The following is a 13,717-nucleotide window of genomic DNA, read 5'->3' on the forward strand; positions in this document are numbered from 1 at the left end:
ATCTTTTTTTTTACACTGTTGTCCCCCAAAGGAGCCGTTTGTAGACTACTGTTTCCCTAGTCACCTCCCATGAAGTTTTTATATTACAGATGTATATCTGTTTATGTACAATGACCCTTTGGAGGGCGACAAACCATTATAATTAGTGTGTAAAATTTTACCTTCCTCCCAAGAAGTAATTTTCCCCCTTGGGAGCGATTTGCCCCATTAAGAAACATAGAGTACATCAAGAAAATTAGGTGAGTTCCAATTATAACTTCAAGGGCCAAAGGAAGGCAGTTCACAAAAAGGGGATGTAAAATTCATTATCTCTGAAAGCTGAATCATAATATTCTAAACCTCTTATGGTGATCTCCAGATAGAAGTTTCTTATTGGGGATGATGTTAAGGAACAATTAAAAAAACAATGTATATGCATGGCTTAAATTAACACTTGAAAACATCTGAGTACAATACTGCTATATTAATATTTAGAATGGATAACCAACAAGGACCTACTGTATAGCACATGGAACTCTGCTCAGTTTTATGTGGTAGCCTGGATGGGAGGGGAGTTTGGGGGAGAATGGATACACGTATCTGTATGGCTGAGTTCCTTCTCTGTTCACCTGAAACTATCACAACATTGTTAACTAGCTATACCCCAATACAAAATAAAAAGTTTTTTTAAAAAAGTAACTGAGCACAGAAAATGAAATTAATTGTAGGGGTCAGATAATTCAAGCTTATTAAAAGGGAAATTTTCAGTAAAACCCTTATCAGAGTAATAAACTGGATTTTTTTCTCCACTGGATTTTCTCATTTTTTTTTTTTAAATTAACTGGGCTTTTAAAAGAAATGTAAATACAAAATATAAAAATATGAAAGGAATACTAAGTTATGATTATTGAATTCATTTGCTAGTTCTGATATTTACTCTTTAAAAATGTATATTTCTTATATAAAGATAGCTTAAAGGAGGCAAAAACTTGTTGAATTAATATTGACCTTCGATAATGAAAAATTTTAAACTATGGCTTAAAACACAAAATAGAAGTTTCTTAGATGAAATAATTAAACATAAAATACTTCAGCTTATGAAAAACAGAAAATAAAGGTGCAAAAATATTCATAGTTGTATACATCCAAAACAGCTGAAAGACGATTGTGAAGAGATATTTGTACACTTGTTCACTGAAGTATGATTCACAATAGCCTTGGGGTAGAAACAACCTAAATGTCAACAAATGAATGAATAATGAAAATGTGGTAGTTACCACAGTACAGAATATTTTCCAGCCTTCAAAAAAAGGAAATCCTGTCACATGTCACAACACAGATGAACTTTGAGAAACATTATGATAAATGAACTAAACCAGTAACACAAAGTCAAATATGCACGATACCACTTGTAAGAGGTGTTTAACATGGTCAAACAGAAAGTAGACTATGGTTAGCTGGGGCTTAGGAGGAGGAGAAAATGGGGAGCTGCTGTTCAATGGGTATAAATACCACTTTTGCAAGATGAATACGTTCTAGATATCTGTCACATAACAATGTACAGATAATTTACTATACTGTACCCTTACAGGATGGTAAATTTTATGTGCTTTTTACACTGGGGTAAACAAAATATATTATTAACAATCACCTTTTTTACTTTTCTAGTGTGGCTACTAGGAAATTTATTTATGTGGCTAGCATTACATTTCTTTCAGACAGTGCTGCCCTAATCTCATGTTAGTCATAATGACTGAAACTAATTGTAATTAAAATATGGCCACCTGCAGGACCTCTCCTAATTACCCAAGACCAGGGGGATATGAGCCCTGTGTACCTCCATTGCTCTTTATGCTTATATCATAGTACTGTTTCATTATATTTCAATTATTTGTCATTCTACGAGATTGAAAAGTTTCTTGAAGAAATAGACTGGATTAAAAAAAAAAAAATCTGTTGTTGCTGTTCAGTTGCTCAGTTGGGTCTGACTCTTTGCAACCCCATGGACTGCAGCATTCGAGACTTTCCTGTCCTTCACTACTTCCCAGAATTTGCTCAAACTCATGTCCATTGAGTTGGTGATACTATCCAACCATCTCATCCTCTGTCATCCCCTTCTCCTCCTGCTTTTGACCCCAGCATCAGGATATTTGCCAATAAGTTGGCCCTTCGCATCAGGTGGCCAAAGAATTGGAGCTTCAGCTTCAACATCAGTCCTTCTAGTGAATACTGAGGGTTGATTTCCTTCAGGATTAACTGATTTGATCTCCTTGTTGCCCAAGGGACTCACAGGAGTCTTCTCCAGCGCTACAATTCAAAGGCATTGATTCTTTGGCACTCTTCCTTTTTACTGTCCAGCTCTCACATCCATACATGACTACTGCAAAAGCCATAGCTTTGACTAGATGGACCTTAGTTGCCAAAGTAGTCTCTGCTTTTTAACACTCTGTCTGGGTTAGTCAACAGCTTTTCTTCCAAGAAGCAAGTGTCTTTTAATCTCATGATTGCAGTTGCCATCCACAGTGACTTTAGAACCCAAGAAAATAAAGTCTATCACTGTTTCCATTGTTTCCCCATTTATTTGACATGAAGTGATGGGACCAGATGCCATGATCTTCATTTTTTGAATGTGAATGTTAAGCCAGCTTTTTCCCTCTCCTCTTTTACCTTCAACAAGAGGTTCTTTAGTTCCCCTTCGTTTTCTGTCATTAGAGTGGTGTCATCTGCATATCTGAGATTATTGGTATTTCTCCCAGAATCTTGATTCCAGCATGCGCTTCATCCAGCCTGGCATTTCACATGATATACTCTGCATAATTGTTAAATAAGCAGTGTGACAATATACAGCCCTGACGTACTTCTTTCCCAATTTAGAACCAGTCTGCTGCTCCATGTCCAGTTCTAACTATTGCTTCTTGACCTACATACAGGTTTCTCAAGAGGCAGGTAAGGTAGTCTGGTATTCCCATTTCTTTAAGAATATTTCATAGTTTGCTGTGATCCACACAGTCCAAGGCTTTAGCATAGTCAATAAAGCTGAAGTAGATGCTTTTCTGGAATTCTCCTGGTTTTTCTGCATGTCCTGTGCTTAGTTATTCAGTTGTGTCTGACTCTGTGTGACTCCATGGACCATAGCTCACCAGGCTCCTCTGTCCATGGGGCTTCTCCAGGCAAGAATACTAGAATGGATTGCCATGCCCTCCTCTAGGGGATCTTCCCAACCCAGGGACTGAACTCAGGTCTCCTACATTGCAGGTGGATGCTTTACCATCTGAGCGACCAGAAAAGTCCATGCATATGGAGTGGGTAGCCTATCCCTTCTTCAGGGATCTTCCCGAGTCAGGAGTCGAACTGGGGTCTCCTGCATTTGAGCCAGCGGATGTTGGTAATTTGATCTCTGGTTCCTCTGCCTTTTCTAAATCCAGCTTGAACATCTGGAAGTTCTCAGTTCACATACTATTGAAACCTAGCTTGAAGGATTTTAAGCATTACCTTGCTGGCATGGGAATTAACGCAATTGTGCAGTAGTTTGAACATTTTGGGAGTAGTTTGCCCTTCTTTGGGACTGGAATGAAAAGTGACCTTTTCCAGTACTGAGGCCACTGCTAAGTTTTCCAAATTTGCTCACCTAGATAAGCATGATGGTCTTATCACTCACCTAGAGCCACATATCCTGGAGTGTGAAGTCAAACAAAGCTAGTAGAGGTGAAGGAATTCCAGCTGAGCCATTTCAAGTTCTAAAAATCTCTGTATACCCAAATTATAGCAAAGGCACAGAGCAAATATTCAATAAATGTTAAATGAATGAGAATATGCGAATGAATTACTATGAAGTAGATATGAAAGTCACACAAAATTCTGAGCCTATGAATGACTGCAGCAATAGGCAATCATAAATTATATCCTCAGTCTTTAAAAAAAATCAAAGAGAATAACAGATTTTTAAAGTTCCAATTCGTTACAGAAAAAAAGGACATTAAAATCTACAGTGTTTTCTCACCTGAAGTCAGATTCCTAGCTGTACTCTGTGATTTCTGCATTTCCGTAGATTTAAAATTGAGATCATCCTGCATCATTTTCAGCTCTTGATTGGTGATAGAGGATATCTGTTTCATACGATTTATATTCTGTATTTGCAGAGAAATGAAAGTGGAAAAAATTCCATTGATTTAACTTTCCAATAAAACTCTTAAAAATGCTGCTAAAGGACTGGATGTTTTGAAATATATCATTCATTACATATATATATTTTATAAAAGAAAACATTCAAAGTCAGATTTCTCAGTAAGGAGAGGTTAAATTAAAATTCAGAATTGTTTTTTTTATATTTGCTTTATTTCACTGTAGAAAGATTCAACTATGCTATTATAGGAACTAACTGGATTTTTAAAACACTTAGAATATTGAAAAGAGATCATATATTTTTCCTCCTATGGTACCACACAATAGTAGCTGCTCAATAAACATTTTTTGAGGAATCAAGATATTCATTAGGTATCCTGCACTCTTACACAACAGTGAACATTTGCGGTTTTTGAGTTGTATTTATAAGGTAACCACAGTAAAAATAATGAGGACAGTAAGACCGGCACATGGCACTTACTCGACTACTGTGCTCCAAAAGTGAAACAATGCTGGCTTCTATCTGTGCCTTCCTTTCCAGTTCCTGGTTCTTAGTTTCCTCAAAAGTCTCAATAAAAGCTGTCGATTGAAACATATGATGAAAGGCTACTGTTGATATAGCTAAACACTATATAAGCTCTGATTTGTAGGTCTGAGAAGTACTTTTTAGAAGTTCAAAGCAAATTTTTAAATATCACTTTAATTTTTTAACCCAAGGGTAATTAAATTACTCAATAAGAACATTTCTACATACTTTCAAACTTTTAAAGTTTAACTACTATGATCTTAATACAAGTACACTAAATATTTATAAATGCAGGCTGAGAAGCAACAACTGATAAGATGGAGATGAGAAAAATTCCTATGGTTTTACACTAGGATCTCACTGATACAGCTACAATTATTAACATCTGTAATTGGCCATTAATTTTACTTCTGAAAATACTACTATACCTTTTTTTACCTGAAAATTGAGCATTTTCCTTATAATGCCAGAACAGTCTCAATTAAATAAGTTTAGTTTATTCTGGAGAAGGCAATGGGACCCCACTCCAGTACTCTTGCCTGGAAAATCCCACGGACGGAGGAGCCTGGTAGGCTGCAGTCCATGGAGTCGCAAACAGTCAGACATGACTGAGCAACTTCACTCTGACTTTTCACTTTCATGCATTGGAGAAGAAAATGACAACCCACTCCCCCAGGGATGGGGGAGCCTGGTGGGCTGCTGTCTATGGGGTCGCACAGAGTCAGACATGACTAAAGCAACTTAGAAGCAGCAGCAGAAGCAGCAGTGATTTATTCAAGATCATAAATAAATATTCTAAGAAATCATTCTTTTTCTCCTCTAATATAAAATTAGTATATAATTTGCTCTTATTTACATTCTTAAAATATTTCTATGGCTCTTCCAAAAATTGGCTTAAAATAATTTTAATATTTGCATGAAACAACAAATTAATTTTGAGGTAGTTTTTGGTACTTGTTGAGATTTTTAAAGTAGTCTTGGGATATTGTTAAACCAGAGTTGGCCATTACTGATTTATAACATGCTTCTATGAAGGTAACAACTGACATCAGACTTACAAAAATGTCAAATTCTAGAAAAATGATAATTTAAAAGAGACTAGAAAATCCCATGGACGGAAGAGCCTGGTAGGCTACAGTCCATGGGGTCGCTAAGGGTCGGCCATGACTGATGGACTTCACTTTCACTTTTCACTTTCATGCACTGGAGAAGGAAATGGCAACCCACTCCAGTGTTCTTGCTTGGAGAATCCCAGGGATGGGGGAGCCTGATGGGCTGCCGTCCATGGGATCGCAGAGTCAGACACGACTGAAGTGACTTAGCAGCAGCAGTAATCATTAATACAGTCAATTTTTATAAACTTTTGAAGGTACAACATAAGTTAAAGTGAAGATCTATTTACAAAGTTAAAATTCAGATTTTTTTTTTTTAAGAAAAGTGAATGAGAAGCCACAACAGAAGTTTCAGTTAGTGACAGAACCAAGAAACAAAATCAGAGATAAGGGCTAATACATAACGAGATAGGTATTATGAAAAGTATAAAAAAGGTGAAAGATATTAAGGGTAAAGCATGTAAAAGAGAACATCCAATGTTCAAACAATGAGTGGTCCATAGATTCTTTATACAGACTATAAATGTAAATATTAGCTTTAGAATCTATCCCTAACATACAATCATACACACGTATACACATGTACAAAATCTTTCTAAAATTCTCTACCCATCCCTAAACTATGCTAGACATTTAGTAATACTTCAAGTCAAATGCTTTGAATGTCCACACTTCTGCACTTATTACTAGTCACTGTATCGTCCCCAAGTGAGATCTCTGATTTAGTATAAATGAACAACTATCTGAGAATATAATATTTTCACATCTCTAAGATTATCACTTACTGTCCATATTTTCCTCCCTCTTTTTTAGCTCCTTGTACTTCTGATTCATTTCACCTACAAGCAATAAAAGAAAATAACAATTTTAAAAACTCCAGTTACAGTACTCAAAATTAGAAATATCTCTTAGGTTCTCTATATGCTATTAGTCATTACATAGTCAGTGGTTAATATTAATGTTCAATTAGGTGAGATTCATTTAAATTGATTTTATTTTAAAAGTTATACATTTATATGCTTGACAACTTGGTAAAAAAAAATCTCCTTACTGAAAGAACTGAAAAGAACTGAAAAGGTCTCCAAAAGTTCTCTATTTTAGTTCCAATTTCAACCTACACATGAACACACTGGTGATGGGAAATATACGCTCCCGTGAAAGTTCATTTCATCTCTGAATAGCTCACAACAGCAAACAAAATAGCAGGGTTAGTTTCCTCACAGAACTTAAAGTCTAAAGATTTAACAATTAAAATGTACTAAGTATCAACAACCTCAGATATGGAGATGACACCACCCTTATGACAGAAACAGAAGAGGAACTAAAAAGCCTCTTGATGAAAGTGAAAGAGGAGAGTGAAAAAGTTGGCTTAAAGCTCAACATTCAGAAAACTAAGATCATGGCATCTGGTCCCATCACTTCATGGCAAATAGATGGGGAAACAGTGGAAACAGTGACAGACTTTATTTTTTTGGGCTCCAAAATCACTGCAGATGGTAACTGCAGCCATGAAATTAAAAGACGCTTACTCCTTAGAAGGAAAGTTATGACCAACCTAGACAGCATATTAAAAAGCATAGATGTTATTTTGCCAACAAAGGTAGTCATGTATGGATGTGAGAGTTGGCCTATAATGAAAGCTGAGCACCGAAGAATTGATGCTTTTGAACTGTGGTGTTGGAGAAGACTCTTGAGAGTCCCTTGGACTGCAAGGAGATCCAACCAGTCCATTCTAAAGGAGAACAGTCCTGGGTGTTCATTGGAAGGACTGATGCTAAAGCTGAAACTCCAGTACTTTGGCCACCTAATGCAAAGAGTTGACTCATTGGAAAAGACCCTGATGCCGGGAAGGATTGGGGGCAGGAGGGGAAGGGGACGACAGAGGATGAGATAGCTGGATGGCATCACCTACTCGATGGACATGAGTTTGGGTAAACTCTGGGAGTTGGTGATGGACAGGGAGGCCTGGTGTGCTGCAGTTCATGGGGTCGCAAAGAGTTGGACACAACTGAGCAACTGAACTGAACTGAAGTGCTATTAGATGAAAGTAAAGGATGTTACAGCAGTACACAGCAAAGACAACCTAGTTTGGGGATCCAGGAAGTTTTTCACTAAAGAAGTAATATTTAACATGTGTGCATTATTTAAAAAGGATGAAAAGGAGTTACTGGGTCAAATTATAGAAGAAGTTCAAAATCAAAGCATTATAAGTACTGAAATTTGAAAGTGAGGATGAATATGGTAGCACAAAGAACTGAAAGAGAATATGAAGAGAAAAAGTGCTACAAAAATGAGGTAGGAGAGGGTGGGATGAATTGAGAGAGTAGCACTGACATATGTACACCACCATGTGTAAAGTAGATATCCAGTGGAAAACTGCTGCATAGTATGGGCAGAGCTCAGCTCGGTGCTCTATGATGACCAAGAGGGGTGGCATGGGGGAGGCGAGAGGGAGGCTCAAGAGGGAGGGGATATTTGTATACTTACAGCTGATTCACACTGTTTTACAGGAGAAACTAATACAACATTGTAAAGCAATTATACTCCCATTAAAAAAAAAAAAAGATGAGGTAGGTTATGAGAGACCTTATATGGCATATGTTATAAACGTTTGGATTTTCTCCTAAGGACAATGGTACGATTATTTAAGAAGAGGAATAAAATTATCAATTTGCATTTCTGAAAAATATTTCTGATCAGGAGAATAAAAGAGAAGACTGGAGACAGTAAGACCAGTTAGGAGGCTGTCAACAATGATCCAGTTGACAGATGAAGACTGACTGGTGGCAATTAGGATGTAAGGTAGAGATTTTTTTTTTTTTGAGACATTTAAGAGCTAGAGTGAATTGATTGTGGTGAGGGCTGGAGATGGAGAACTCAAGTATGACTCCCAGGTTTCTGTCTTGGGCAACTGAGGACATTGTTGTATTAGTTACTGAAAGAAAAAAGTAAGTTGAGGAAGAAGTTGCTTGAAGTAATTCTAGACAAGTTGCATTTAATATATGTGAAAGACATGATTAAAAGAGCAAAAATCCAAGGCCCAAACACAAGGACAAAATTTGACATTTTATAGCTGCATAAAGGGATCATTGGTAAAACTAGATCATGATTATTTTAGAAAAACAGGATTTTTAGTATTACGAAAATTGAGATTTGGAGGCCCAGGGCTATTTTCCTCAACTAGTAAGATGGCTGCAGTCCTGTGCGCCCAGGATCCCAGGTAGAGAAAATAGAATGAATCTGTGCTTGCTCCAATCTTCAGTTTCTTCCTTAAAGTCATTTGGTTCTCAGCATTCTGGAGAAGCTACGGAATTTTACTAAGATGATGCCCAGCGAAGACGGAGAAAATAAGAGATTTCTAAGGCGGCTCCTGGAAAGAAGCTGACATTTAGAAGGACTTTCAGAAGAAGGATTCAAAGAGAATCGGGGAGTCAACAGTTAAAGACTAGAGGCTAAGAGCCCACTGGTCAGCCTGTGTTCTATATAGCCTCCTATTAAGTATACTGTTTTGCCAGGTGCCAACTAAAAGAGCAGTAATGCTAGGGAGTGAAACAGATAGAGTAGAGCCCCTAATTACATGGCACCGATAAATTTCCACTTGTATACTTGCTTGGGTAGGAAATGAGTTACCAGTATACAAAGGTGATGGCAAAGTCAGAGACCCAAGTCAGCAGACAGCTTTTCTGCTTTCAGGTCTGAAAACAGTTTTCCCAAATTCATTAAGGATAGCCCTTACACACAGTCACTCGGTTGTGTCTGAGTCTTTGTGACCCCATGGACTGTAGCCCACCAGGCTCCTCTGTCCATGGGATTCTCCAGGCAAGAGTACTGGAGTGGGTTGCGATGCCCTTCTCCAGGGGACCTTTCCAACTCAGGGATTGAACCCACATCTCCTGTGGCTCCTGCATTGTCAGGCAGATTCTTTACTCCTGAGCCATTCCATAGTTAAATGGATCAGTCTTCCCCCTCAAAGTCTGTACCCCTCTGTACTCCCTACTATGTTTGAAAGCCCTTCACCATCATCATCATGCAAGTCAGAAACCTGGGAGATTCCTACCTGCTACTCCACTCAATCCCATGCTCCAAGTTACCAAAAGATGTAGCTGAAAGATATATCTGGTCAATGCTTCCAGCTATACAGCTGGTCAGCTGCATTAGATAAGACAGAACCCCTATATCTTAGCAGATTCCCAAGTTTCATAAAACCTCCTCCCCCATGTATCATTGTGGCTAAAAAGAAAAGAGATCAGATCCCTAGTGAACTCTATTTTGTAATTTCTCAGTTGGTGGATTAATATCTGAGCTTCCCATGAGAGGCAATGTATAAACATGGGTAGTCCTAAAGTAGGGTAAAACACAGGGCTTGTTTCACCTCAGGAAAAAGGTATCTGCTCTTAGATTTCCTATTATAGAAGAGAGCAAGATCATAGACGAGGGAAGCTAATTGGCTATCACACTGGAGGTGTAAAAAAAGCAGGCCAGCAAAAGGGTCTAATGAAGAGACCAAAGGAGAGGGAAAGGACACGCTCATAAAATGAGGGTTATTTCACAGCTACTTTCAAACTCTGAGTATTTGATGTGACCTTGGAAAAGGGTCTGATCACCATTTTCCAGAATATGTAGCTACCCCAATCTTCTCTCCAGTGTACAAGGCACATGCTAGTGACTCCCTGGCCACAAGGTCCCCAAGTCAGCAGACTTACTGATTTTAGAGGAGAAAAAGCGGCAGAGAGCAAATAAAATTAATGCCAAGGGGCAAAAATTAACCCTGAAGGACTTTTGCTGGAAGGACTTTTTCCTTTTAGCACTTGGGATCCTTCTGAGGCAAGGTAAACCTCCCAGTACTGTTGATATTCAGTACCATCAAGTGTTCCTTATTTGGCATGGTTTCAGCCCCCTTATCATGTGTTCATTCTACTCTTAGTGAATTCCAATCCTTTATTCCTTTTAAAGTATGATGCCAAAAACAGGATTCCAAGCAGACTATCACTTCTCATAGTCCATATATTCATCTTTTGTTAATGTAAAAAGGATTAGGATTCCAGCTGTTCTGGAGGCTATATCACATGAATTCACATTGAGCTGTTATCTAAATCCGCTTTAACATTTTCACATATTTTAGTAAGCTATAGCACTTCCTTCTCCCCAACGCCTACTTCAGTTTTAATTAGTTTTGTAGTCCTATTAAACTTCAACTTTTTATATCATCTCTTACCTTTTTGTGTATTACTATAGTAGTAAGAAACTAATATATAAAATACTACTAAACTGGTAGGTTAAAATGAGTACACATAAGTTTAAATGTTATAAACTAACTTTTGGCTTCAGTTCAGTTCAGTTCAGTCACTCAGTCGTGTTTGACTCTTTGCAACCCCATGGACTGCAGCACACCAGGCCTCCCTCTCCCTCACCAACTCCTGGAGTTTACTCAAACTCATGTCCATTGAGTCAGTGATGCCATCCAGCCATCTCATCCTCTGTCATCCCTTCTACTCCCACCTTCAATCTTTCCCAGCATTAGGGTCTTTTCAAATGAGTCAGCTTTTCACATTAGGTGGCCAAAGTATTGGAGTTTCAGGTTCAGCATCAGTCCTTCCAATGAACATTCAGGATTGATTTCCTTTAGTATGGACTGGCTGGATCTCCTTGCAGTCCAAGGGGCAAGTCCAAGACTCTCAAGAGTCTTCTCCAACACCACAGTTCAAAAGCATCAATTCTTCAGTGCTCAGCTTTTGTTCATAGTCCAACTCTCACATCCATACATGACTACTGGAAAAAACCATAGCCTTGTCTAGACAGACCTTTGTTGACAAAGTAACGTCTCTGCTTTTTAACATGCTCTCTAGGTTGGTCATAATTTTTCTTCAAGGAGTAAGCGTCTTTTAATTTTATGGCTGCAGTCACCATCTGCAGTGATTTTAGAGCCCCCCCAAATAAAGGCTGACACTGTTTCCACTGTTTCTCTATCTATTTGCCATGAAGTGATGGGACCGGATGCCATGATCTTAGTTTTCTGAATGTTGAACTTTAAGCCAACTTTTTCACTCTCCCCTTTAATTTTCAAGCTTCACCCAATTTATCAATCATACATTCTCTACAAAATGTTTTAAATTTTGCCAAGAAAGTTTCTTTACAGCTATGCAGACAAAGTCTGCTAATTCTATCTACTAGAGGCATTTAAAATATATACATTAAAAATCCTCTAAATATGTAAAAGTTAAATTATTGCCTAAAGTCCACCATTTCTAAAGAGAAGAGAAAGTACCATTTTAAAAAGTTTGTTTCAACAGAGTAATGTCAACAAAATCATATGGTTTAATGAGTAATCCTTGGCATGTATACTAAATACAATGTTAAGTTCTTAATTATTTCCTAAAGCAGTGGTTATCAAACTTTAGCATGCATCTGAAACATCAGGAGGGTTTGTTGAAACAAACTGCTAAACTGTATTCTCAAGGTTTCATGTTCAGTAGGTTTAGGGTAGAATCCAAGAAGTTTCATTTTTGACAAGTTTCAGAGTATGCTAATGTGCCTGGTCTGAAGATAATACCACTATACTAATGAATAGTTTAACCAGTCTCCAAATTGAACACCAAGAATTGACTCATTCTTCATTGAATGTGTATTGAGAAACTAAATAGCAGCATAAAGATGTCATTTGAAATCTCAGATACCAGATGGTAAGCTGAAGATGTTATCCTGTATGTTCCAGAGAAAATACTAATGGGAAAATTCTTTCCAAATATGTTTTGAGAAAATCTTCTTCAGTTATTCAAGCTTCAGTTTATAAATTAATAGCATTAATACTAACAACCAATAACTAACATTTATGCACAATTTTAAAACTGCATGTTATTCTGAGTCATACACATACACACACACACTCACACAGTGTTCATTTAATCCTCACAGTAACCCTAAGAGGGAGGTAGCTACTGTTACTATCTCCCTTTAAAGACGAAGAAACAAAGGTATAGAAAGGTCAAGTAGCATGGCTAAGATCAGCCAGTAAAACAGAACAGCCCAGATTTGAATCCTGGCATTCTGGTTGTAGAACCTGTGCTCTAAAACAAAACTATTCTGTCTTCATAAATTCTATTTTATCTGACAAAATCAGAGAATAAAAGCTTCTAACCTGGGCCTTGGAACTATGAGTAGAAAGAAGTAACCTACAGACAAACCAAAGGGTTGTATTTTATGTTTTTACTATTCTTTTAATTGGCACTCACTAAACATTTAATGGTTGTCTTTTTTTTTACTGTTCTTGAAAGCAGTATATAAATCATGGAATAAACTGAAATGAATTCATCTGAAATTTAAGACAGTAATCATATGATCCTATAGCATTTTATTATGACACATATCTATCACATTAGAGCTGTTGGATATTTAGATGTCTGTGATATATTGTATTAATAACCACATGATAGTTCGTTTCATCAATCTCTGGGAAAATACCATACTCTCAAATTGAAGGAATAATTTATAGTTAGTGACGATGTCCAAAAATCCTTCTTGGGGAGATATGTGACTGTACTTTGTAAACTGCATTCCTTAAGCTCAGTCTGAGTATGTAGATGTCCAGAAAATTAGCCCCACCTTGTGGATCATCATAGTAACACAGATTCAGGCTTTGGAGAACACTGAATTGTCAGAGAACTATGTATTGACTGACAAAAACTAATAACTAGCACTGGTGAGGAAACACTTTTACACACTGCTTGTGGTTGTATAAAATGGTACAATCTTTTATGGAAAGAAATTTTAAAAAATAATAAAAATTGTATACATAAATAACATTCTATTCAAAATTTCACTTCTAGAAATTTAGCCTATAGAAATAAACAAATTAACAAACATGTATGTATCAAGAGGAAATTTCCAAGGTTATTTACTGCAGCATTATTCTTGATAGTGAAAAATTAGAAACAACCTAATGTCAAACAATGTAGGAGCTTCCTTGGAGGTTCAGTGGTAA

At 37.2% G+C, this 13,717-nt stretch overlaps 1 protein-coding gene across 1 annotated transcript in view; it reads right to left on the reverse strand.

Moving 5' to 3' along the window:
* IFT74 (intraflagellar transport 74) overlaps positions 1-13,717 on the reverse strand; it is a 97,528-nt gene that overhangs the window by 23,999 nt on the left and 59,812 nt on the right. Inside the window, exons 14-16 of the mRNA XM_068974100.1 lie at positions 6,525-6,578; positions 4,583-4,680; positions 3,980-4,106 (exon numbers count right to left, since the gene is read on the reverse strand). Of these exons, the coding sequence (XP_068830201.1) occupies positions 3,980-4,106; positions 4,583-4,680; positions 6,525-6,578 (279 nt within the window). The remainder of the gene's footprint in view (positions 1-3,979; positions 4,107-4,582; positions 4,681-6,524; positions 6,579-13,717) is intronic.

This window comes from Capricornis sumatraensis, chromosome 6 (assembly GCF_032405125.1).
Source record: "Capricornis sumatraensis isolate serow.1 chromosome 6, serow.2, whole genome shotgun sequence".
Lineage (NCBI taxonomy): Eukaryota > Metazoa > Chordata > Mammalia > Artiodactyla > Bovidae > Capricornis > Capricornis sumatraensis.